The sequence below is a fragment of the Melitaea cinxia genome, chromosome 20 (genome assembly GCF_905220565.1).
Source record: "Melitaea cinxia chromosome 20, ilMelCinx1.1, whole genome shotgun sequence".
In the NCBI taxonomy this organism is placed as follows: Eukaryota; Metazoa; Arthropoda; class Insecta; order Lepidoptera; family Nymphalidae; genus Melitaea; species Melitaea cinxia.
Window position 1 is genome coordinate 11,754,004 of NC_059413.1, and position 27,611 is coordinate 11,781,614.

Sequence of the window (27,611 nt, forward strand, 5' to 3'; positions counted from 1 at the left end):
TCCATTGCTGGACATAGGCCTCGACAACTTCGCGCCAAAAATGGCGTGAACTCATATGTGTTGCCCATAGTCATCATGCTGGGCAGACGGGTTGGTGACCGCAGAGCTGGCTTTGTCGCATCGAAGATACTGCTTGCCCCGTCTTCGGCCTGTGTATTTTAAAGCCAGCAGTTGGATGCTTATCCCGTCATCGTTCGGCTTTTTAAGTTCCAAGGTGGTAGTGGAACTGTGTTATACTTTAGTCGCCTCTTACGACACCCACGGGAAGAGGGGGGGTGCCTATATTCTTTAGTACCGTAACCACACATACAAATGTTTGTTATGTGAGGGGATCGAACCCGCTACCGCCAGCGCAACAGCCACTAACCAGTGCGGTGACCGTTGCGCCAACGCTTCGTCAAAAAAAAAAATTATTCACATATCTTCAAAAAAATTGCTTCAAAATAAAAATACATCAACGTTTTATTATGTATTACCAAAACCCCTAACAAAATTTTATGAAGTACAATGCTTAATGTTAAATTTTAATAACTTGATTGATTCCCTTAACTCTATTTGCTATCACCATTTTAAACAACCTTCTCTCCAACTAGTGCAGATAAATTACTATTTATAATATTAGCACATTCCTTACTGTCAATTATTGTAATATGATTCTCTTCAAGAAGATGAACCGTTACGTAGCTGTCAGTGAATTCATCCAGACCATAATTATCATTAAGTGCTTTAAATGGATTTTCTTTCGGACGTATGAGAACTATGGGCGCTTTTATCTTCTTTATTTCATTTCGACTTCGAACTATTTTTGCACGATTATAAAATGCTTTAGCGACCGATTCTACAAATTTATCCGAGTATATTTTCTGAGCTGGACATGCTTTTATACCGTATTTGATTCTCTCATCGTATGATTGTATGTCTTTAAGTTCATCCATAAGCGTATTCGTGACTTTATTTCTTGGAGCCACTAAGTCAATAGTATAGCAAATCAGGCGATTTTGCAATTCTGTATCATTTTTGTAAGAGGGATTAGAAGTGGTTAACACTCTGAGAAAATCCGGACTGCCATCTATACAAAAGACTCTGCCACTATGACCTAAAACATATAAATTGATTTTTTAATTTTATCCTACTTATTAGGAAAGTACACAGTGACTCTCTCTCTCTCTCTCTCTCTCTCACACACACACACACACACACACACACACACAAGTATTTATAAAAATAAGAGTGCTTTAGACACGATTGAAGTGAAACTTCCTCACATTAGGCCTGCACCGTGTCTTAGATATACGAAACGTAACTAGCTATGAGAGAAAGAGAGAATGAAAATGTGTACTCGCACCTCTCTCTCTTGCTCCGTTCGCCTTGCCCGATCTTACTTTTTGTAACGCTTTTGTCACGTATTCAGTAGCTAACTCTCCAAGCAATGCGTGTGTAAAAAGTATTATTTAAACAATGACGTATAACGCTAATGTAATGTATAACGCTATGATTACGTATCTCATTGACAGTCTGAAGTTGCTGCCCTTTAAGAAAATAGTGACATTCTATATTTTTAGTTTTACTAGACAGGGTTATTGCAAATCATTCCACATCATTATCATCTTATGATATTTAAGCGACAGTAATATTTAAATCTATCAAAGTCTTCTTGTAGACAGTAACAGTCGTCGGTATTACTAACAGTTTTCAAGATTTACATCTCATCATCGTAAAGAAGGAACTTAGAATTTTGAAAACAAGAAGAAACGTTACTGATAAAAATATTAAACAAGAATGGACTAAGAAGGGGTTCTTGATTAACACCAGAGTACTAATTGCCAAGCTAATACATATATATCTATTAAGTACAACATCTTGAAACATATTTTCAATGTACGCTTTGAACCACCTATAAAGATTTCCATGGATATCAAGTCTATGAAATAATATGTTGAATAAAATATGATCAAAACATTAAGTTTATATGGTATATTTTAGTTAATTGCTTCATCAAGTGTAGTGCCACGCAAGTGACGCAGTTCACACTATTTAGGTGAGGTCTTATTTTTTCAGTCTCCTGATTGGAAAAAACACCTACTCAAATCTAGCCTTAGGTTGAAGTGAATCGTGTGAAACACTTTTCAAAGTAATAATCAGAAATTTGTGATGCTCGTCTTTAGGAACAAGTGGTTCAGTACAGGTATTTATGAATAAATCGTTATTACATAGTACTAAATTAAGTTTTAATTGCGTCAAATATTGTACTATACTAGTTTAAAATCAGAAAGCGTGTCAAAGAAATATAACTAATTAGCCCGACAATTCTGAATATTGTAGACCATCGTTGGACTCCAATGTCCAGTGTACGTAACCAAAATTAAAACCTCCCAAGATCAAAAACAAGTAACCAAGATTCGAGTTCACAATTTGAGAAAACCTGTCAGTAAAGTTACATAGAGTCACAAAAGTAGAAAAGATTTTCCGTTCTGATATATAGTACATCTGTAAAAGGTTGTGATGAAATGTTTTTAAGCATGCAGACAATTTTAGACGTTAAATTTTAAGATATTACACAGTTTTTTTTTAAATATATAAATTGTTTCAACCCACTTCGAAAATGGGTGTTATATGCATTAAATGTCTTTTAATTACTAAATAAAGATGTACATAATATGTAATTTCAAGAAAATATAGAAAGCCTCAAAATAAATGCGTAAGTGGACATATTGTATTTAGTAATTCACCCTTCACACTCGTTATGTCCTCTGCCCAAAACTTGCATAGAAAGAGATCGCTGTATTAGCGATAAGGCCGTTTGCTGCAACTGATGCAACTTTTATTTTCCTGATGATATGTATTGTTACAATTTTTATATTGGTGTGCAAAAGTGTAAATAAATAAATAAAAGTTTAAACGGTTATGTATGAGTTAATATATTTACAAAAACATATAATCACAACTTTTTATCACAATTCAACAAAATATTTAGATCCAGAATCAAAGAAAGATATAAGGGATTTATGGATATGAATGATTACGAATGTTATAAAGAATAATGAAAAAAAAAAATCTGCGTATATATATGTACCAATAACAATACGAACCTTCACTTTCCAAAATTTGAGCTAATTTTAGCACAAGTAGAGTACCAAAGCTATATCCAAGAAGAATGTAAGGATGGCTTGCGCTTAATCTTTCTTTAATCGTCTGAAACAAACTCCATGTTATATGCTAAAATATATTTAAGATGATATGCCTTATTAACTTCAGATAAAATTTACCTACCTTGTATGACTTTTCGACCAGCTTATCCAAGGTGTCGTCTTTTTCGTCGTAGCAGTATTGGAGTACGCAAACTTTAATCTTTAGTTGCAGACATAGGTTCGCCATTCCCGAAGCACAACCCTCCATACCGGGCAATACGAACATGATCATTTCATTTTCTTGATTGGATAAACCCTTCTGAAAAAAGGTTATTGGAACATATTGAATTTATGAATTAAACTATACATGATTAACATAGAGTTAATGAGAAATGTGTCTAATTAGCCCAGTGTGGGTTGGATTTTCTTTTAAGTGATGTGGGGTTTTCCTCCTGACGTCTTTTTACCATAAGATTGCTGGTGATGGCTTAATGAGGATTGCGGAAAACCAGGATGCTTGACTCGAATTTGGGGAGGCCGATGTCGACCAGTGGACTGCAATAGGTTGAAGTGTATAAGTGTTTTCTTTCATCACTTAGATGAATTTTAATTAGAAAATAACAATGATAAAATTCAGTCATAAATAATCCGGTTTGCTGGAAGGAGTATAATATTTTTTTGTCGTGTTATGTAGTGAGTATATCAGGTAAACGCTGTAAACTTGAGTACACACACTTAAACTAGATTAAAGTCCACGTGGAGTCAAGTAAGGTGATGGTTCATTTATAGTGTGTCGGTTCTTATAATAATAGTTATTACTGAAAATTTCTGATAAAGTGAACCTGGTTTTTACGTCCAATCACCGATTCGTTTTACGAATGTAGAAACTAGGCTTTAGTCGTTCTTTATGGCACTCACAAGAAAGAGAGGGTATTATTCTACACTGCTAGAGCTACACGGGGGCCACTATAAAATGCTGAATATTAAAATAATAAATTCCTTACATCACTGCCATTGTTAGTCATAGTTGGCAGGTATATAAAAGGTTCTTCGACCAACTTTTCGTCACCAAAATTCCTTATAAGGACACGTAAAGCAGCGGAGTCTTCAGGAGTTGCTAGACTAACTGGTTTTGTTTTTGAATCGTCTGTTTCACTTTGAGTCGTTAATTCCATTAACCTGTAAACAAAATAAAATTTAGGTTAGGTTAGTACTACTATTAGTACAACAGTGTGAGAATAATAAGAAACTAGGAAAAATGTATTAATGATTGGTCGCAAGTACAATCAATAACTTTCTAATAATAATTAAGTCCGAAACCTATGATTTGAGAAAGTAACATACTTAGCAAATGTCAATGATCGAATAGCATCTGCTGTTAAAAATATCTCGTACTCTCTTTCAAGAATTTGCTTGATCTCGATACCAGTTATGCTATCCATACCGAAATCCGCTAGCGATACTTGCTTTGACACTGTCCTTATATCCTTAATACCTAGAAGATAAAAAATATATATTTTAATATACTCTTTTCTGTATTTTGGGTTTAAGGCATAATTTGTTATCGCGTGTAGCATAGAATTCTTTGATATTGTGACTAAAAAATCATACCTAAGACCTGACCAACAATTTCTGCTAATGTACCACCTTCGACACTGGATTTTTTCTGAGCCACAACCATTGAGGATACTATTAAATTATCCTGTCTCAAGAATTTATCAAGAGTTAGGAGACAGGAGGAAATCCTCTGTGGAAGAGTGCCACCGATTTCCATTTGAATTTCGTTATATTGCATATCTGCTACAAGACCAACCTAAGGACGTGAGACAAGTTTTGATTAAAGAAAGTATTGATTCCATGATCATTACTTACTTGTCATAAACTTTAGAAAAATGTAAATTTCAGAAGAAAAAAAAATCAAGCGCTTACGTCTCCAATGGCACCCCACTGTATAGCAAGAGCGGGCAGACCAAGCTTTCTCCTTCGTTCGCAGATCCTTTCCATTACAGAGTTGGAGAAGCCATAGTTAGACTGACCAGCATTACCACGACCGCAAGATACCGATGAGAAAATCACGAAATCTCTGAAATTTTTAAATTATTATTATGTTATTTTTATTTTCTAGAGTAAAATCATAAACATATAAAAACAAAACATTAACTGTTTATTAAATTAAAATATTAAAAATTTATTATTATATTACAACAATAATAAAACTTAAAGACAAACTGTATAAAATCAATTCAAACCAACTTTAATTTTGGACACAATTTTTGTGAGAGCTTATCCAAGTTCATAGTAACCAAAGCTTTGGGTGCGAATGATGTTTTGAACGTTTCTGGAGTTTGATTTTGAAAGATGCGATCCTCCAAAACTACAGCTAAATTGAATATAGCCGCAACAGTTCCCATGGAATTCGCCATTTTCAACATTTCTTCGCAGCCCTTTTCTGTCGTAATGTCGTGGGTAGAAATTCGCACTTCTGCACCATAACTCTTCCAAGTTCTTTGAAAAAAAAAATTACATTCAAGTATTTGTTATGATTAAGTCTCTACCTTTTGAGCTAATATTAGTATAATATAACGTAAATCAACAATTAATCAAATATTCATAACAAGTATCTATTCATTTATAATAAATTAATCTTATTTACATGCATATATTACGAACAATATATATGAAACATATATTATACTAGCCGACCTGGAAAACTTCTTACCGTCTTATTGTTTTTCTTGGATATAATGATTATATAAATCGAAATAAAATATAGCCTATCTTTCAAGTTAAGATCAACGATCATCGAGATCACACGGTGTGCAAGTTTTATTAAAATCTGTTAAATAGTTTAGGAGTCCATTGCGGACAAACAACGTTACGCGTAATTTATTGTATTTATTAAGATTAATAAATAAAAATATAGCGCATGTCACTCGGTGAAAACATAACATTCTCCCTGGTCATTGTCCCAAAGACACTGAATGTTTAGATGCTCGTTTAACTTGTCACATCAGCTCAGCATCATCTGCCAGTTAAAGTGACGTCAAAATCGGCCCAGCTGTTTCAGAGATTAGTCACAACAAACAGACAGACAGACAGACCGACAAAAATTGTAAAAAATGTTATTTTGGTATATGTACCGAGTATACTATACATCCACATGCATTTAGTAAAATGCGGGTATTTTAATATCACAAACAGACACTCGAATTTTATTAATTTGTATAGATGTAACAAAAACCACGTAACAATAGGTGGCCAAAAACTAGAAAGAGTGCACAAATATAAATACTTAGGTACGCTTAGGCTTATAATGAAAACTGGAACAGCGATTAGGAAATTAATACTCGCATTGAAATAGCTCGAAGTACCTTTAACAAAATGAAGAAAGTACTCTACAACCGCAGATTTAAGATCCATTTGCGTATTCGACTTCTACGTTGTTTTATCTAGCCAATACTTCTATACGGATGTGAGGCATAGACTATTAAAGAAAACCCCAGGAAACGAATAGAAACTTTTGAGAATGGAGGCATATAGGCATATGCAAGCCATTAGCTGGACTCAAAAAGTCACGAACGTGGAAGTTCTGCGATGCATCAATCAGAAACGCGAACTTTTGCGGACCGTCAAGCTGAGAAAAGTCGCATATCTGGGACACGTGCTTAAGCACGATAGATACGAACTGTTACAACTCATCATGATGGTAAAAGTTACTGGAAAACAAGACGTAGGTCGTAGAAAAAAGTCCTGGCTACCATCCGCGAGTGGACAAACATCGCGAGCACCGCCGAAATCTTTCGCCGCGCGAAGAATAAATCAGAGCATGTGAAGCTGACTGCCAACCTTCACTAGTCGGAGAGGCACCGCAAAAAGAAGAACAAAACCCACGAATAAGCTGCTCAATCAACAAAAGAACTCACCTCAGACGTAACGACTGATAACCATTACTAACTCCTTTCCTCGATACTAGCAATAACTTCCTGGCTTCTCTCAAGATGAGCCAATCTGCGAGCTCCAGCCCAAAGCCTCCAAGACCTCCTGCTACGATGTACACTAGGTCTGGATCGCAGTTATACCTGTACAGTAAATTTCATTAAAATCTTGTAGAAACGAACTTCCTATAATATTGCTTTAACGATTACCTTGGTACGGCGTCAATATACTGATTCAATGATTTAGTGAAGTCTTTATTATCTTCACATTCCTCATCACGAATTTTGAATACAATCTGAAAATTTGCTAAAGACTTAATTATGCAATGCTTATTTTATTGAAAACAAAATAGTATAACTTTATTTATTTAAAAACAGACTTCGTTCTGTCAAAAGTTAATAGTAAAAATTATTTTTTTATTAAAATTAGCTGAATTGGTCAAGCCATTCTCGAGTTATACGCTTAGCAACATTCATTTTTATTTATATAGATTAGATATTATACATAAGGGTTAGTCTATAAAATACTTTATTACTCTTTCCTTAGAGTGACGAGTTATGATTGGTGGAAGATTCTTTTGTATACCTTAAAAAGAATTATTATTATTAATTTTATGCCATTTTTATTCACTGTTGTTATTATCAGCGGGAGATTCTAGTTCTGCGGACACAATATTCGTTAGGGGGTTACTAAAAGTTCGACTAAGCTTGACAAAATGGGAGGGTATCAAAACGGTAAAATTCAGAATATCGTATTTTATAGACGACCCTAGAACATAAAATATACATAACGAGTGATTTTTATTCTTATTTTAGCATTAATAAGACGTACAAATATCTTACTTTTCCAATATGTTTGCCAGCAGCCATGTACCTAAATGCTTCCTCCAATTCATCCTTTTTGAAGGTGCAATACGTAAGCGGTCGGACAGCTCCAGTTTCAATACCAGATACCATTAGATATCCAAGGGTCTGATTAAAATAACGTAAATAGTAAAAAAAAACACGTCAGTGATAAATTGAATAAAGAAATCTGAAAGCAAATAGAGCTTAGTATTTACAATTACAAACGTCCACGTTTAATAGAATAAAACACTTAAAATCACTGTTTCACGATATTTATGCACTAAAATCAAATCTCCAAAATGGAGGATTAACATGTAAAATTATAATGGTGGAAATGTTATGAATCAAAATATTTTTAAATTGAAAAACCTTTGCAAATTCGATATCATGCATGTTAAGGTCCAACATAATTCCATGGAAAGAGATCTCATTTCGGAAGAAGTTCACGTCGATAAGACTGTTGTTATTGACATCGAATTTACCGATCTCAAGAAAACGACCACCGTATCCGAGGCAGCGTAGTGAGGCCTTAAAAATAAATACGTAAAAGCTCACATTAAAGTATTCACTATAGTAATTCTGCGAATTCATTTTATCTAGAAAGTTAAAGTAGTAGGAAATAAATCTTCATCTCCACCAATTCAACGTCAAAAAAAAAAATAGTACTAGATAGACAGGCAAAAAAACAATGTGCAAAAGGCGGTCTTATTGCTGAACAGGAATGATTTTTTTTAAGCAACCTATGTTAAAGGGATAGTAAATTTTATCAACACGAACATATAATTGCCGCAGCCATACAAGCTGTGTGGCTACGGCAGTAAAGAATATAGCCACCCTCTCTCTTCCAGCCCTGACCAACTCGCCTGCCCAGAGTGGTTACTACGAGTAACACATACGAGTTCACGCCATTTTTGGCGCGAACTTGTGGAGGCCTATGACCAGCAATGGACTGCAATAGGCTGAAGTGATAGTGATAGTTTGTAGCGGATGTTTATTAATTATAAACTATCTTCCTCCCCATCTATTGCGTCCAGTGGTTTTTGGGATTGCGTGATGAGTGAATGACTCTACGATTTTATATTTACAAGTACGATCAATGAAAACGTGAAAGACAAAAGTAATTGAAACACTGAAAAAACAGAGCCCTAAAAATTTGCTTATCATTAAGGTAGTGGCCATCATCAAATATCCTGCTCAAAATCTGCAGCAGCCTGACTCGGAAAGTACCTCGACTTTACAGAAGATCACAGGTAACTACAGTTACTCTCCACCGGAACACAATACTGCTCTAAAGCACTGTCGTTTCCCGGTGGAAGGTAAGAAGCCAGAGCTCCTGGGATATGTCGGGAGTAGGATTGGCAACGCGTTTGCAATGCCACTGGTGTTACAAACATCTATAAGCTAGGAAATTGCTCACCATCAGGTGAGCAAGCTTGTTTAGCGATCTAGTTGTATAAAAAAATGTGTACGTATATATAAATCTAAAAGTTTCTTATCATACGGGTGAAAGAGGAACAAAACACATTTAAACTGCTAATATTTAAAAATAAGGCTCTAAAAATTGTTTTGATATCAAAATATGATATAAATACCTGTAATTTTTCATCTGACAGAGAGTTAAGAACCAAATTGACTCCTTTTCCATTTGTTTGCTCTTTTATCATGGCTTCGAAAGATGTATCTCGAGAGTTACCAATGTGACTGTCTGTAATATAAGGTCTTATTTATTTAATTACTCGCAAAATATATAATAAAACATAAAAAATATATCAGATAGAGCTCACTATTAGCAAACTTGAACTTACTTATTAGCCGTAATAACTTGTTAATAAGAAAAAAGAACAATAATGACAAACGTGTAAATACAGCTCTAAATACGATACTACAAAAAGGGGAATATGATTTATGTAAGATCTGCTACAAAAATATAATATTTTCCAGCTAAATTGCGATTGTTAAATAGTGGTTTGTATTTGGTTGACGCAATGAATAAAATTCTTATATATCTTATTATCAATTTTACACATTTTTGTAGCCAATATTATCATTAATTTAACATAATATTTTATTATTTTTTTCAGATATTTCCTTAAGTCAACCAAAACCTCCAGTCATAATTTCCACAATTGCACAGTTCACCAAATCAAATAACGGAATTCATTGTTATAAGAATAAAACTTGACTTATTTTATTTCCGTTAAAATAAAAATTAAAAGTTTAGGATCAACAAACAGAATTAAATAAAAAAGGTCTAAAACATCATAACTTGATGTTTGTTAAGAAGAATACTTATGAAGGGAACTTCGCTTTTAGTGATAGTTCCATAAGCTTACACAAGAGACAACCATTAATAAGTAAATTGAAATCAATTATTTTACGCCTCGAAAATGCTACAACAATTTTAATTCTGTTTTACCTTTGAGTTGAGGGAACAGCTTTTTTATAAAGTCTCGTTTCTCTTGAGTACCGACAGTGGTGAACACTTCGGCTCCATAGTGGAAAGCAATATTGATGGCGGCTTGACCGACACCACCAGAACCGGCGTGGATTAAGATCGATTCTCCTTTTTGAATCTTTCCTACCATTACCTGTTAAAACATTAAATGTTACATATGAGCATATATAACGCATCTGCGTGTGTATGTTTGTTTATTATGTTTGTATATGTTGTATTATAACACGTTATTTTTATAAATGCTTTTGATGTATGTAAATAATGAGTTAAAAAGTTTACAATGGATAATTATTTTTAAAACTCTTTCCGTTTCATCATAACTTACTTTACCATAAACTTTTGTAATCTCTCAGCTGTCTAAGTTAGTTCAAACTAATATTAGACCAGTGCTAATAGCTTTTCAAACCAAAAAAAAATAATTATAGTAGGATGAAACCCATTGTAAAAAAAAAATAATGCAACGAAAATGAAAGGAAAAATAAATTACGGGCGTTCTGAGGTCGGGAAGTGGTGGGAGGGCTTTTAAAAAATTTGGCGAAAACTTACCTTTTTTATGTTCCAAACACACTGTATTTTTTTTTTAAATATTTTTTTACCTTATTGTGGACTGAATATCGAAAAAGCACCCTCATTTTCAATCGAAAATTCTCCAGCCAGCCAGTGGTGCCAGCTTGGAGAGTACGTCAAGCCGTCGGTCCCGGTTGGTATCGTGTACACCGATAGCGATCGTAACTCATAGTAGGAAATACATCTCCGTCAGCCAACCCGCATTGGAGCACCGTGGTGGATTAAGCTCTGATCTTTTTCCTACATGTGGAAAAAGGCCTAGCAGTGTTATATTACTGGCTGGAGCTGAAGAATTACCAGAGCGTAGTAAGCAGTCCCATAAGCCATAGGTATAGTGGCGGCCTCCTCGAAAGTCCACTCGTCCGGGATGAAAAACATAAGGTTGCGTTCTGCTTCTACTATGTTTGACAAGCCTTTATTGGCTACAATGGCCATCACTCGGGTGCCACTTTAACAATATCATTAAAATAAATAATTATAATAAAAATAATAATAAATGCTTCACACTCAATGGGCTCCAGAAGAATTTTTTTTCTGTGTTAAGAAAACACACACAATATGCGAAGGGAAAACGATTAGAACACGATTAATTACTATATGTCTTTTTATATACTTACTTCATTGCATTCAAAAATACCTATATAAACATACAATAATAGTAAGGTTTATGGCAAAGGTAGACTTATTTCTGAAAGAGATTTATTCCAGTCAACCCACGGTCATGAGCAAGAGTTTCATATAGCGAGGCAAACAGTGCAAGAAGTATTTATTAAGAAGAAAAAAAAAAAAAAACAAAAAATAAATATATATATTTTAAAATGTAACATACGAAATACCAACAAATACATATAAAGATACATATCAAAATATAAATATACTTATACATATACATAAATATATCACATACTCACTATAATATATAAGGAAATACATACATATTTTATACAGATGATTACACATTAACTGCTTTTGTCATTAGTGGTGATCAAATTTGCAATCACATGCACAATATCCGGTGCATACTAATCAACGCATCGTTAATTATGATTAAGCAATTTCAACTATTTTTGTTTCAAATTATATAAGCGATGATATGTAATTTAATTACTTTCTAGTCCTGCCGACGACTTCCATTCCCAGGATAGACTCCTGCGCGAGACGGTTAAGCGCAATAGCGTCAACGGCAATGCGACCCGATGCTATCATCACATCGCGAAAATTAAGCGCAGCACAGTACACCTAATTTACGAACGACGCCGAGTTAGTAATATCAACTTGTATATTTGAAGTGATCTTAAAGTTTAAATCAAATAGTCCAAAATATATTTTAAAAAAACCTATGACAATACTACAATAATCATTTGATACGTCGAAATTGACTTAACTTATTGTTACTTACATTAATAAGGGTATAATTTGAATTTGTCAAATAATTATTCTTCTTGATTGGCCCTTCCAACCACTGTTGCGAGGACAAGTCTCCAATATTAGCAGTCTTTACGAAAGCGTGATGTGCTCGGACTGTTTCAAGATCATTTAGTAAAAGGTGACGGTACGTCCCCCAATGTCCCTAAAAATATTTCATTTTAGTTTTAATGACTGAAAAAGCAGATTTTTTAATGATGAGATAATTTTAGTATGTCAAATTTAAGTAGAAAATATAATGATTACTCGTATACTTCAACTTGTTGTAAAAATAGCCCTATTAAATATATTTACATTTTGTTTCTTTAATCGTTATACAAAGAAACTTACTTCATAATATACATTTATAGCTAAATCCATATCCAACTGCTTTTTATAAAATTCTAAATCTGGATCAAATGGTGGTGCAGTAGGATCTGCAATCAGCAGGCCACGTATTTTTTCTCCACCAGGTTCCCTTCTCAAGCAATTGACCAAACCCAATAATCCATTTACTTGATCATCTTGACTATATATGACAAGTTTTTCTCCAGCTGTAAGTCCTTCTTTGACTTTTTCAATCCATTTGTACGTTTCATCACTTGTAACTATTTTAATAAAGTTAGTTGATTTTGGAGCAATTCTTTTTCGAAATAGTACTATGTATTCAGAGCCAGTATTTTGTATACTAATAATGTCATATTCATTAGAGAAGTCTTTCGCATTTATGAGTCTTATTTCTCGGCTTACAATAAAGCCTTCATTACGAAGACTTAATAAAGCTTCTTCTAATATCTACAAATTAGATTTTTTTAAATATTATATATTGATAGTATATAAGAATGCTCTAAGAAAATTCGTTCCAGCCACATTAAAATAATCTTACAATCTCTAATTGTGACTTAACTGAAAATAACTGACTAGGTCTATAGACTGCCATACTTATCCTACTGTTGGGTTAGAGCCCACTCTCTATATAGAAGAAGGTTTGTAGCCTAGGATCACAAGGGCATAGACCTAGCTCCGCCACAAATATTTGTATAAATAAAATATCTGCCCCAACGGAACCCAAACCCGTCTAACTCTGTAATAATTGTGTCAAAAATCATTATGGTACGCAAAATTATACAGACGTATCATTAAAATGCTATGATAATTTTTATACAGACTTACTTTACGTCTCTCCAGCAAATTAGCACCAATAAGTAAAACAGCATTCGTTTTTCCACTCTGCTGTCTATTTAATACGTTAATAAATGGTGGCATTTCTATAGGATTCTTAGATACAACATATAGGTCAGCTTGTATTAGCGGCAGATCATTTAGTACATCTGCCACTTTATTCATTATTGGTTCAAGTCCTTTAGTCGTGTACTCATCATCAATAATTTCAATACTTTTTACTTTGTAAGTATGTATGTTTTCAAGAATAAGCTGAATATTGCTTCTTAAAATGTCTTCAATCTGAAAATTGTTTATACTGCTAAAAAGTAATTTAATTAATATATTTTTGTTGTTCTAACTCGTTTTAGAGCCGTATATGTATCTTATAAATGAAAGTTAGTTCGCCAATAACAACGCTTCCACTCTGAATTGCATGTTCACGTCAGATACGTGCTGCCATACTGATTACGTTAGATAAGATAAGTATAGTAGATAAGATAAGTAAAGCTTTATATATATATATATATATATATATATATATATATATATATATATATATACATATATATATATATATATATATACATATGTATGCCGACACACAAAACATCACGTAAGTATAATGATACCCAGGACAAGTACTGAAGTACCTAGTTGTCTACTCAAAATCTAAATTCGTATGTTTGAAATTACCAGAGGTTACTTTTGTAATTTTACCTTCATCTTCGACTTTCCAAAGTTAGGTATAAATATATTTTTCTCTAACACTGGAGTAATAAGAGAAACTTTCTTTTGTATCGGAGTTGTATTTAGTCCTCGAATTTCTACACCGCCAGCCCTGGAAAAAGTAATTCGTAACTGACTGGTGATAAAAACATATATATAATTCTTAATATTAAGAAATCCGATAAAAAATTTAGATGGTAGGGTATCATTCTTTTCAAAATCAAAGTTATCTATTAATTTTATATTTGCGATTTACGAGGGACGCGTGCTGCCTGTTTTAACGTATGTACCGGTGCCGAGACGTGGACACTGACAAAGGGACTGGTTCGCAGTTTAAAGTCACTAAAAGTGCAATGAAACGAGTTATGATCGGCGTTTCACTCAAAGATAGGATTAGAAATGAGACTATCCACGAGAGACCGAAATTGGCATAGCCTGCAGAATTAGCAAGTCAAAGTGGCAGTGGGGCTGGTCACCTGTGTCGCAAAACCGATGACCGTTGGAGCAGACGTGTTCTAGAGTGGAGACCGCGTGTCGGCTAACGCAGTGTGGGACGCTCTCCGGCCCGCTGAACTGACTATCTACGTAAGATTGCCGGTGGAGGCTGAATGGTGAGAAAACCGGTATGTCTGGCGCGAAATTTAAGAAGCATATGTCCAGCAATGGACTGCAATAGGCTTACGTGATTGCGATTTACGATTTAATGTTTCCAATGCTAAATTTAAGTAAATCATTATTTATTAATCCGTTGATATACTTTTAATTGATCAGCTGTGTAGTTACGGTAGTAAAGAGCCACCACTTTTCCCATGGTTGTCGTAAAAGGTTACTAAGGGATAACAACATTTCACTACCACCTTGAAACTTATAAAGCTGACCAATGCCGGGATAACTATCCAACTGCTGGCTTTGAAATACACAGGCCGAAGACGGGCAGCAGCGTCTTCGGTGCGACCAAATCACCCCTGCGGTCATCAACCCGTCTTTGCGGGTTCGATCCCCGCACATGACAAACATTTGTATTGGCCATACAGGTGTTCGCCGTGGTCTGGGTGTTTGTGCAGTCCTTGTGGGTCTCCCTACCGTGCCTCGGAGAACACCTTAAGCCGTCGGTCCCGGATGTTATCATGTTCACCTGCGAATATTAGCGATCATTACTCCTAGTAGGGAATATATCCACCAACCCGCATTGGAGCAGCGTGGTGGATTTAGCTCTGATCCTTCTCCTAAATGGGGAAAGAGGCCTAGGCCCAATAGAGGGATATTACAGGCTGAAGCGAATGCATAGGCCGAAGAAAGCTTTTTCTCTAGTTTTAATCAGAAAGCCAACCAAAATTTGACCTATCCGTTGAGCTTGAAATAATTTTTAAACAAGCACTGTAGCTATTTTAGTTCAATTGACTTTTTAGTGTTTAAAATTGAGAAAAATAGTTCAAAGCCGCTTTAAAATGGTTTGCTATTCGTAAGTCAAACAACAACCGTGTAGACATTTTGGTGCAGTGATGCGTGTAGATGTCTAAAACACCGACTATTTGCGGGTTCGATTCGCGCTCGGAATGGATATTTGTATTCGTACAAATATTTGTTTCTGGTTCGGATGACTATTCTAGTGGGTCTCCCCACCGTATCTCGAAAAAAACGTTTAGCTGTCGGTTCCGGTTGTTATCATAAATATATGATAGCAATCGCTTCTCATAGTAGGGAATATATCCGCCAACCAGCAGTAGAGCAGCGTGGTGAATCGAGGTCAAATACTTCTCCTACATGGAGACAAGGATGTTACAAGCTAAATCGTAATCGTACCTTATAACATCTGCATAAGGATAGACCCTAACTTCAAACGAACATTTCAAGTTTCCTATGTCCATTTTAGCGATGGCATCGTTATGCATGTTCACATCGATGGATAACTTTTCAATCCTGGTAGGAACATAGAGTCCTCGCGTATCATTTCCTATAATCCTCATTTGCAGCATGCAGTCTAAAAACGTGACCCAATCGTTGATCCAGGCTAAACGACCACGAGTGCCTTCCACGTTACATCCTAGGACTCCTCGGAATAAACCGCTGAAAGAAATTCAATGACTACTTGGTCTTAAGCATCGCAAAATATTTGATTGGACTAAAGTGATTATCGTTAAGTATTCGTTATATAAAAGGGTGAAATACATTATTTAAACTTTCGCATAAACGCATTACTCATATTATCATTAAATTGAAATAAAATCGTACCAACCTATACTGGTAACCTCTTAAGCGCGTCTCCTTGTAAAATTCTTTTGTAAGCAAATTTTTAACATTTGGTCCTGTTGATTCAGGTTCGGTCGGAATTAAGCGAAACTCCTGACCAACGTTTTCTTTAACTCTGATACGTCCAGTGACAATAGACGACTTGCTTTCTACAATCTGTCAAATATTCAGCAATTTATAATTATTAAGTTATTCAAACATATTCTGTTTACTGTTGCAAGAGTATCAGAACACAAAAAGTACTGTTATTAGTACTTACTACAAAAATTAAAACACTTTAATAAATATGAAATAAAGCATAGAAAATACAACCTCAAAGCATCCACTTCCTTTTTGAATCGAAACGATAAACTCCAACTGCCCATTTTTGGGAATATTCGTAGATCTATGAAACCGCACATCTTTAAATACGACAGACAATTCCGTGTACAACTGTCCCATTATCATACCGAGCGTTTCCCAAACCATCACCAGGTAACCAGTTGCAGGAAAAAGGTTGCGACCTGAATCAATTTAGTAAATAACATTGTATATTTATAATGGTAAAAATTCAGCTTTTTGCTGTAGGTATTCTCCCCCTACCCCCTTTTTTCGGTGGGTGTCGTAAGAGGCGAATAAGGGATAACAGTGGAACTGTCCACTACCACCTTATGGATGGCGAAATAACATCCAACTGCTGGTTTTCCAATACACAGGCCGAAGACGGGTAGCAACGTCTTCGGTGCGACAAATTCAGCCATGCGGTCACCAACCCGCCTGCCCAGCATGGTTATTATGGGCAAAACACATGTGTGTGCACTATAATATCTCCCGCGAACTTGGTGTGGAGGCTTATGTCCAGCAGTGGACTGCGGTATACTGAAGTAATGAAATCATTAAACGTTTATTTTATACAAATTATTCATACCATCTATAACGTGGCCAAGCATATAGGTATTTTCTTCATCAGCTATGGATATTTTTACCGTCCTTTCATTCAATAATGTTTCATTCATCATTTTATATGAAACTACATTCCTAAAATAGATAGAAAATGCATAAAATAAATGAAATAATCTCAGTAAAGTAGATTCAAAAGTAATGTGATAATAAGCTTTGTAATTCAGAATAATTTACATGTTACTAATGACAATATTTGTTAACTGAACAAACCAATATTCGTTGTGCTGCCATTCGACGAGATGAGCAAGCATAGGTGTTCCTTGCGAAACGGGAAACTCCACGACCGGGTAGACGTTGGCAAGATGCGGATTCAATCCAGTTTCGTACAGTCTGCAGATATAATTTACATTAATAATGAGGTGGATGAAAAAGAGTTTAATCTTGATTGCTTTTGTTTGCATCTCTTGCCTTCATGTCACATAGTATAAGAAATTTTCTGCCAGAAAATACAGAAATATCATCAATATGATGAATACCAGTTACTTACTTTCCCAAAGCCGTGAAAAGAACTTGCACGATATCTGGATGTGTTCTATTCGTCAAAGGGACGTAGACAGCATTCTTTTTGGACAAACAATTTAAGAGATCCTGTAAGACGCCATCTGGTCCGATCTCTATAGCAATTGCGTTGGATGGAATCAAACGAACACTATCTTCGAAGGACACTGAACTCTAACAAGAGATCGTTTATTAGTCACAATACACTTAATAACATAATAAAAACGACTAAGAGTGAACTAAGCTAAAGTCAAGTTAAAGTGTTCTTATTATAATGGACTTAGTATGGCATTTTTATGATAATCAGCTAATGAGACTTTAGCATGATCTCGATAAAGATTTCGGGTCATCAGAAGAAACCAAACGCTTTGAACGAAGTTTTAGTTCTGGAATTGCCTGTTTAACATATTTTATTAATCTATTCTAAAGTCTTTAATCTTATAATTATTATCGTTGTGTTTAACCCAAAGAGCTCTTTGTATTAATACTAACTAAACTGTATCTTGAATGTATACTCGTAGTGACAAAAAGACAAAACATATAAATTTATTAAAAAAATGTGCCTAATGTGCCGAAAAATTTAACTACAAATGTATGCCATATGAACTAAACTGACTAGTGTAATCATAATATGAATTTTATGTAAGAACAAAAAATACCTCACTATATCCAACATTGTCGACTGTGGGAGTTGTTATATATCCTTTGATGAATGGGTTTTCAATAGCCTTCAAACCCAAAGTATAAGCCGCCAGGATCATCTGCTCAATTGTCAAACGACCATCTCCATATGCGCAAGCTAATTGGCTTACACTGTCGCCTTAAATCGAGGAATGCATCATAGTTGTAGCATACACACATAGGATCGAACCTCAACCTTACAGGAAATGAGATCTTCCGGCCAAATAATAATGCTCTAAAGTAGTATTATTTTCCTTTGGTGAGTAAGATAAACAGAATTCCTGGGGAAAACGCGCTTGCGATGTTTCTGATGCTTTTCTTCTGGTTGGTTACGATAACCGCTTACTACTAGATGAACCGTTCGCTTGTTTGTCACCCTAATCTAACAGATATCAAAGTTACACAAATGTTTGACTTCTTACCTAAACAAAAGTCTGGATCAATTCTAAGAGCCTTTAAGATATCTGTAAGACCGATTTGAACAACAGCGGCGCCGACGGAAGAGTTAAGGACATTGTTGTAAGCCTTAGAGTCAGGTTCATTTATGATCTGTTTCAGATTTATGCCCGTAGGCCTTAAAGTTTCGTGGCATCTAAAAATGAATATTTATTATTATCACCATTGGATTTAGAATGAACCAATGAACATTATGATGAATGAACCAATTAATAATAGTAATAGCAATCTGTTAAATTTGGTCGTTAAATAACAAAAGTAACGATAGGATTTCGACAACGCATTACACTAGACATACATATTTTTTACTTTTATCCCACTTTATTACAGAGAGTAAATTTTATTTTAGTAGTTGGGTACAGAAAATGTCACCTGCCGTATTTATATTATAAGTATATATTAAAATATTTACGTAAAGATCGTAAAGTTGAGGATCTTTACATTAATATTTTAAGGGCCTAAACGAACCTCTCAATAGCAGAAGCAAACACAGGGAACTTCCTCATGAGCTCTGAAGCAAGTCTTGCCCATTGCGAATCTTGAACAAAACCTGAATATACAAAATATATTGGTCTGCGTATGCCTGAAAAGTATTGAGTACTTCGAGCTAAAGTCACGCTTTTTGTTGGTCTGGAACCTGTAGGGACAAAACGAAATTAAAAAACAATCGATTCACAAATAAGTCAATAAACATACATTATGACAAAAACTAAAAGTAAAAGTCACCTAAAAGTGTAAATCCTCTATAAAAATGGCCCTTGATATTGTTTTTGTGTATTTCGTGTAAAAGTCTAATAAGCTCAATATCAACCGTTCTGGACTCCATGTCATCTAGAATCCTAGCCACTGATGAATTGACGCGACCTGATACGCAGACCAATCTAGGTAGATCATCTGATGGTAATCCATTGTTAACCTAAAAATATATATAGACGCAAAAATTACTAAAATAATCTGTACCATCATCAAACCATTATACTCGTTTAGAGCAATAAATAATCTCAATTGCTGTATAAAAATATTTAAATGACCTTTGTTTTCTCGAAATTTTTGAAGATTACGTGAGCATTAGCTCCTCCGAAACCAAAATTGTTGATACAAGACAATCCTCTACCCCACGGCTGCGCCTCCGTCACCACTTTCAATCTTCCGTCCACCAATGCGGCTATCCCTTTTTTAGGAACTTTATAGTGCAAGTTTGGAGGAATATATCCAGTCAAATATGCGATGCAGAGCTAAAAGTCAATTATGAATGAGACATACGAAAGCTATATCTTAGTAAAACTGGACGCTCCGTGTGAAATTGTTTTTTGTATATACTGTTCTACTCACTACTCTACTTCACTGTGCTTAAAGGTCGTCTCGCATAGTTGTAGATATCTTTTAAATTTCTGACACATTCAAAAAATTACTCGAGAAACGATTAATCTAGCATATTGTGAACAAAACATCTGTTGTAAAACACCGAAAGCGACTGCTAAATGCCAAAACCTTACCACTGACAATATTTCACTAACTCGCACAAGTACCAACGCCCTACGCGCGAACCCAGTTAGACATATTATTCTAAATCTAAATCACACTTAGCCAGGCTGCAGACAGGCAAAATTATTGCAACGTCAGTTTAAAATTCGAATTAATTAAAATATGAAGACAGCTATTACAGCGTCTAAATTTTTTTTTGAAATACATTACACAGAATATTTATTTAATATGTACTACAAAAAGTTGGCGTGTTTAAAAATTAAAACCGTACAATAATCACAACTACATTCAAAAATACTTCGCTAAGAAAGGAAAAGAAGTCAGTTTAAGATCTTTCGGGATATTTATATTCCGAAAGGGAATGTTTTTATAGAACGTCTGTTCTATAAAAACTTTTTAGAAAAATATTACAGTCTTTTTGGTATACCTTCGCGATAGCGCCAATACCAGAACCCGGTTCACTGTGACCCAAATTAGATTTAACAGAGCCAATAAGTAAAGGTTCGGAACGCCCAGTGCACATAATGTCCTCTATGGCTTGAAGTTCTTCTCGGTCTCCTACTGTGGTACCTGAGGGGAAAAAGATTATCACATTTCATTCATATCAAATTATTCAATTTTTTTACTACATAGAACCGTCATTGGTATATTTTTTTAGTAATTTAACGAAGTGTAGTTGTGGATAGGCGTCAGTGATACAGATACGGCAAGACGATACGTAAACACGAAGACACTGGTAAGACGAAACGACGAAGATGCGACGACACGACGAACGCACAGGGAAGAATGGAATAAAAGAGGGACTTTGCATAGAATAATATTTATTCTAGCGAGGTGCATACATACTCACATTAAACCTGAGACTGTCTGAAAATAAGCGGTCAATGGACACAGCAAGGGCTTAATGAAGAGCGTGCAAAAGAACTACCTTTAGTCTCTGACAATTGACAGCCGGGAAGGTATATTTATTTTCCCGCATAAGTTTAATAGCATGATTTAATTGAGGAAAGTGCCATCTAGTGACGGGTGCGTTACTTAACATTTTCATATTTTAAATAAGATAAGGTTTGTTACAGTAATGAATTTAGCAAATTCAATAAATTAATATTTAGTTTGAAATACAATTGTTTGCATATAATTAATTCACACACCTGTTCCGTGTGCCTCTATATACTCGATTGAGGTCGGTAGAATGCCGCACTCTTCATATATATCTCCGAGAAGAACCTTCTGCATATATCCAGAAGGGTAACTGATGCCTTGTTGCTTGTACCCGTCACAGTTAGTCTTCGCGTGGATTACTTGGGCATATACCCTGAAAAATAAGTATATATTGACCTTTTCTTTGAATTGATATCGGTCTTCAAAGCCTTCACGATGGACTAGTTTCTACAATAATAATTTTGTTTGCTGGCAAACGAAAAAAAACCGACTTCAATTACAACAACAAGTAACGTAGGTAGACGAAAAAATAGTCAAGTAAATAAGCATCAAAAATTACTCCAAAAGTTGTAATCAGATCTCGATGATATTTAAATGTGACCACATGATAAACATCGGCTTTCGATTAAATTAAAAATCATTAAAATCGGTACATCCAGTAAAAAGTTATGCAGATTTTCGAGAGTTTCCCTCGATTTATCTGGGATTTCATCATCAGATCCTGGTTTCCTTATCATGGTACCACACCGGGGATATCTCCTTTCCAACAAAAAAAGAATTATCAAAATCAGTTCATTATATATGCGGTTGAATTGAGTAACCGCCTCCTTTTTTGAAGTCGGTTAAAACTATAAAAAAGTTTGGTTGTTGCGCTGGCGGATGCGGGTTTGACCCCCGCACATAGAATGTATTCATTTTAGCCATGTCGTTGGTGTTAGTCTGGGCCGTTGTGCTTGTGTATTGTGTGTGTTTCAAGTCACCGAGACAGAAACTAATCTTAATGGGGGCTGTTGAGTGTGAGGCGTTTATTTATTTAATTATTTTTGACTACATTTATAAAACTTTGTTGAAAGAATCGGCAGTGAAATTTTTAATAGAATACTCGACTAAAAAACCTTTAATCCCCTATATCCTTTACTCTATAAATTCCAACTCTAAGCATATAGTCATACATTTATTCATTCATTTGGTATATTGGCTTCCACATAGTATGTTAGTATGTTTTTTTTATTTCGAAATTTTACAGATACTTATGGTATAAATGAAAACAAACTTACTTTCTTGAATCCTTTGCTTTCTGTAAAAAGCAAACACCAATAGTTTCAGCGCGGGCATAACCATTTCCACTATTATCAAAACTCTTGCTTCTTCCATCAGGTGACAGTATACCCATCCTGAAAAAGTCTCGCAGATTATTATTATTAATATGAGTAATACATCGAAAAAATTGTTTTTTCTTACCTAAAAAACTCTAAAGACACATAAGGATGAAGGCAAAGGTTTGCTCCTCCAACAATAGCCGCGTCACATTTGCCACTACGTATGGCTTTGAAGGCAATTTCGAAAGCGTAAAGTGAACTGGAACAAGCTGTGTCCAAGCTAAAAGATGGCCCTTGAACCCCAAGCCAGATAGAAATGCAGTTAGCTATCATGCTTTTGGAGCAGCTGAAATTGTTTTAATACAGAATTAATAATTTTGATAATCAATAAATGATTTGCTTAAAGTATCAGTATGCTGATTTATTTGACTGGCAACATATTTAAATAAAAGTTTCCACAAAAAAAAAATGTATTTAATTCAACTTGTAACACCCCACTACTGGGCATACCCCCCCTAATAATTACAATAATTAGGAGAAGTGTCGGAGCGTAATCCACCACGCTTCCCCACTGCGGATTGGCGGATAAAACTTCACAGAATCACGTGATGACAAGCAGATTTAACAAAATTCGTTTAATATATACATATATCAGATTTACTGGGTCATTAACACTTTTAAAACGGCAGAACCGTTGACCACAGATAGGTCTACGGTTCTGCTATCACTATCCATGGCTCGAAATTAAAAGCGAAAGCAAAATGAAGAATAAAGATTTAATTATAACATAACTTTAATTATAATTTACTACAAAAATAGATTTCAACGGTAGATTTTTTTTTAAACTAAAGTCACTTAAAAAAAAGTTACTAAATTATTATGAAAAATAAACGTAATTCCTTAAATTTTTACTTTTAACAAAAGCTTCAAAAATTATTACAAAATTTCAAGATATAAGGCAGGCATATTCTTCATAAGGCATATTCTACTTGAACGCATAAAAATTTATCACAATGAACCCGGATTTGCAAAAAGTAGAATAAAGGCAAAAATTATACAAATTCCAATAAAATAAGGAGCAAAAATTTGCTACATATAAAACGTAATATCATTGAACATATTTACCCTGTCATTCCGTAATTGTTTACATGCATTTTTTCATAAAACCATTCTTTCTCAGACTCTGAAATTGAGCAACCGACAAACACACCAGTCTTGGTATTCCGTAACTCCTCTGGATTGTATCCTGAGGATTGAATTGTGTTTTTATTTTCAAATTTGTGCATCAAATACAAAGTATTTCAAAAAGTACTTCAAAAACAAATATTAATTTTACTGTAGACATTACTTATACATAGAAAATAAGAGATAAGTTTATAAAATAAAAACTGTTATTCAGAAAATTAGACGATACATAGGATAGAACAGACTCGTCCCTTACATTAACACCTGCAGATCCGAAATGTGTAGATACGTACGTAGTACGCAGTGTTTTAAAAATAAAAGATAGGTTTTTCTTCTAATAGAATAATTGGAAGTTAATTTAACTAACTTAACTTACTATTTTACATTATTTATCGTTGTGTCCATTTGTTATAAGTATTCTTTGACGGTTAGCAGGAAAGTGGACATAAGGTTCCAATCAAACCACTAATTGCAAATTCATGCGACGTTTCGATCCTTTATTGGACCATCATCAGGCATCTACAAAATTGATTAATTAGTTGTACAACTTTCTTCAATGTTTGTATTTTGTAGATGCCTGATGATGGTCCAATAAAGGATCGAAACGTCGCATGAATTTGCAATTAGTGGTTTGATTGGCACCTTATGTCCACTTTCCTGCTAACCGTCAAAGATTACTATTTTACCTTTGAAATCATAATATCAGGTCATTAGTTTTTGTCTTTCATCAACAATATGGAACTACGGACGACGGAAATATCGAGTATATTTCCGTCGTCCGTACTTCCCATACATACTATTTTGTTGATTTTTTAACTCTTACAATTTATTTAAAGTTTAACGATGAATATATTTTTTAACAATTTGACAGTAACGGATGTTTGTTCAAATAAAGTAGTACTTATTTTTTATTCATAATTGCGATTTCTTAGACTTTAATATTATTCTCACCAGCGTCGATGATTGCTTCATATGTTCTCTCCAAAATGATTCTCAACATGGGGTCCATAGTTTGTGCCTCTTTGTAGTTAAGGCCAAAATAGGAGGCGTCAAATTTATCCAGATTGTTTATCTTGCCCATACGCTGCGGAATTTCAGGGTGAGTCTTTTTCCAGCGGCGACTATCTTCTGATATGAGGTCGACCTGAGAGAAATAAAATACTAATTTTAACCGATCTGTAGAAAATAAACTGTCATGGAAGTTAGTATCGAAATGAAAACGAAATTAATTTTGTTGCTATAACTTGATCACACACCGTTAAAGTCGAGGTTGCTTGATAGCATTGGGTACGCTACCCAAGTTTGTAATATTAAAACGTAGCAATCTTTGAATCGGTTGTTGATTTTGCTTCTCTGAGTTACGTATTGCTGATCGTTTGATAATGTAGATTTATTTTTTTGAGGTTATTTGAGTGTATATAATCAATTATTTCATAGGTTGCGAAATAAATATTTTCATGCCATTTAAAGAGTATCAATAATAAATTATTTGAACTAATTAAGCTACTCGTATTGTAGAAAAAACAACGATAGTTTAGAAATGGCTACATTTTAACTTTAGATACATTAAAAAATTAAGAATATAGCCAACGTTATAGAGTTCCCTTAAGTAAATTACAATATTAAAATAAATAGCCTAATATCTAGGTGTCTGCGTAGACTTACTAAAATTCAAAGCCTAACAAAATTTTCGAAATTATACTTCTTTTGGCATGTCAGGGAAAAATAATGAACGCGCACACTGTCACAAAAGAACTGACACCCTGAAGTTAGATATTTAATGAAGAAGAAGTTAGCATCGTGAAGCTAGCTATCCATAAAAAATTGACACCCTGAAGATATCTAGCCAACGAAGAAGAAGTTAGCAACGTAAAGTTAGCTAGCCAATGAAGTACCTATAACTTCTCACGTGCGTACATAAGAACACACACATACTTTTTTTAATATTTAATGAAGAAGAAGTTAGCATCGTGAAGCTAGCTATCCATAAAAAAATGACACCCTGAAGATATCTAGCCAACGAAGAAGAAGTTAGCAACGTAAAGTTAGCTAGCCAATGAAGTACCTATAGCTTCTCACGTGCGTACATAAAAACACACACATACTTTTTTTAATAATTTGGTAAGTTTCAGGTTATCCAGGTCAATTCAAGTATACATAAAATATTAACAGTCTCTAACTTCAAAATGTGTATGAAATACAAAACTTTGTACAAGTATATTAAAAATAAAAACATACCTTGTTGAATAGATTTTCCTTTAAATGAAATACAGAGTCAGAGTCTGGGAATGAACCAGAGAGGCCGGTGATGCAGACTTCATCTCCAGGTGGAGGATGGGGAATCTGGTAGGCTGCTGTCAGCTTGGATTCCGAGTCCATGGTTGCTGAAATATATTTAAAACGCATTCTATACACTAACATTTCAAATTATTTAGATTACTAAGTTTACATTAATACAGTAATTACAATCGTCATTAGAGACTTTGGGAGTGTGAAGAATCACGTTGGGGTCACCAGTTTGGGGCGTATGAGGAATAGGTTGTGAAGTGCTCGTCCACCATTGAAAACGGAGGATCCTCCGACCAGACGGATGTTGTGTCTGGTGGGCTAACGCCCCGACGGTTTTTGTCGGGTTCTTGTATATATACTCAATCACTGTGATAACTTTGATAGTGCGATGTAGCATACATCAGTTTTCTCTAATTACGTGGTTAGTATGCACGTTAGTATATTGCACGATAGATGTCGCCGCAGAGACTGATAAAATAGGAGGAAATAATATACGTCTATACACCAGAGGCGGCTTGTCCTAAAGAACGCTGCTGTAATGCACTCCCACAAAAATTACATAGGTAATCTTAAATCTATATTTCTTTATAATACATTCTACCTTTACATTACCTACATGTGAAGATGCGTAGGCGTAACGGTAACAGCAGTGGGTTGTGGCTATTGCGCACGCATTTGCGGGTTCGATCCCCGCACATGACAAACATTTGTATTGGCCATACAGATGTTTTCCGTGGGCTGGGTGTTTGCGTTGTCCTTGTGAGTCTCCCCACCGTAACTCGGAGAGCACGTTGAGCCGTCGGTCCCGATTGTTATCATGTACACCTGATAGCGATCGTTACTCATAGTAGGGAATATATCGGGCAACCCGCATTGGAGTAGCGTGGTGGATTAATCTCTGATTCCTACATTATTATTAATATTACAGACTGAAGGATTACATTACATTCTTTCTTTTCTACTATGCCTATACAATAGTGTACATATTATATTATTATATTAGCTACACCTACATTTGATGTCAAGTTGTAACGAGTGGAGCGCCAGCGATTGCGATCCTATGAAACGAATTTAAGTACGACTCCTAGCACTGTATTCAATGAGTGCGAAAAAAAAAAACATTGACACAGACCGAAGCATGAAACAAAAGATTTCGTGAAATTAGCCTAATCTAGCCTAATCTCACGCGCGACGTTGGGCTTAGGCAGTGCCGCGCGCCGCGGGAATAACCAGCCTATGTACTATCCGTTCTTATGCGAACAAAAAAAAAACGTGACGGTTTCGTAAGTTATTTACAGCTTTTCTTTTAAATAAGTATTAAAAAATAGTTTGTGTGCGA

General features: G+C 34.8%; 1 protein-coding gene across 1 annotated transcript; it reads right to left on the reverse strand.

The window, feature by feature from the left end:
* Nucleotides 1-542: 542 nt before the first annotated feature.
* Nucleotides 543-26,389, reverse strand: LOC123663274 (fatty acid synthase-like). The gene is given in 40 exon segments (XM_045597964.1): nucleotides 543-1,096; nucleotides 3,090-3,202; nucleotides 3,281-3,444; nucleotides 4,133-4,307; nucleotides 4,473-4,623; nucleotides 4,740-4,941; nucleotides 5,058-5,211; nucleotides 5,382-5,633; nucleotides 7,052-7,207; nucleotides 7,274-7,359; nucleotides 7,907-8,035; nucleotides 8,279-8,437; nucleotides 9,502-9,614; nucleotides 10,326-10,497; nucleotides 11,229-11,379; nucleotides 12,040-12,170; nucleotides 12,331-12,501; nucleotides 12,687-13,130; nucleotides 13,509-13,799; nucleotides 14,217-14,337; nucleotides 16,029-16,292; nucleotides 16,462-16,631; nucleotides 16,788-16,978; nucleotides 17,383-17,492; nucleotides 17,628-17,747; nucleotides 17,905-18,089; nucleotides 18,145-18,154; nucleotides 18,196-18,338; nucleotides 18,575-18,735; nucleotides 19,019-19,188; nucleotides 19,521-19,689; nucleotides 19,779-19,968; nucleotides 20,084-20,287; nucleotides 20,965-21,107; nucleotides 21,689-21,852; nucleotides 22,757-22,873; nucleotides 22,941-23,144; nucleotides 23,924-24,044; nucleotides 24,935-25,127; nucleotides 26,222-26,389. Coding segments are annotated over 40 exon segments (7,059 nt in total). The 3' UTR covers nucleotides 543-569.
* Between the last annotated feature and the right edge of the window lie 1,222 nt (nucleotides 26,390-27,611).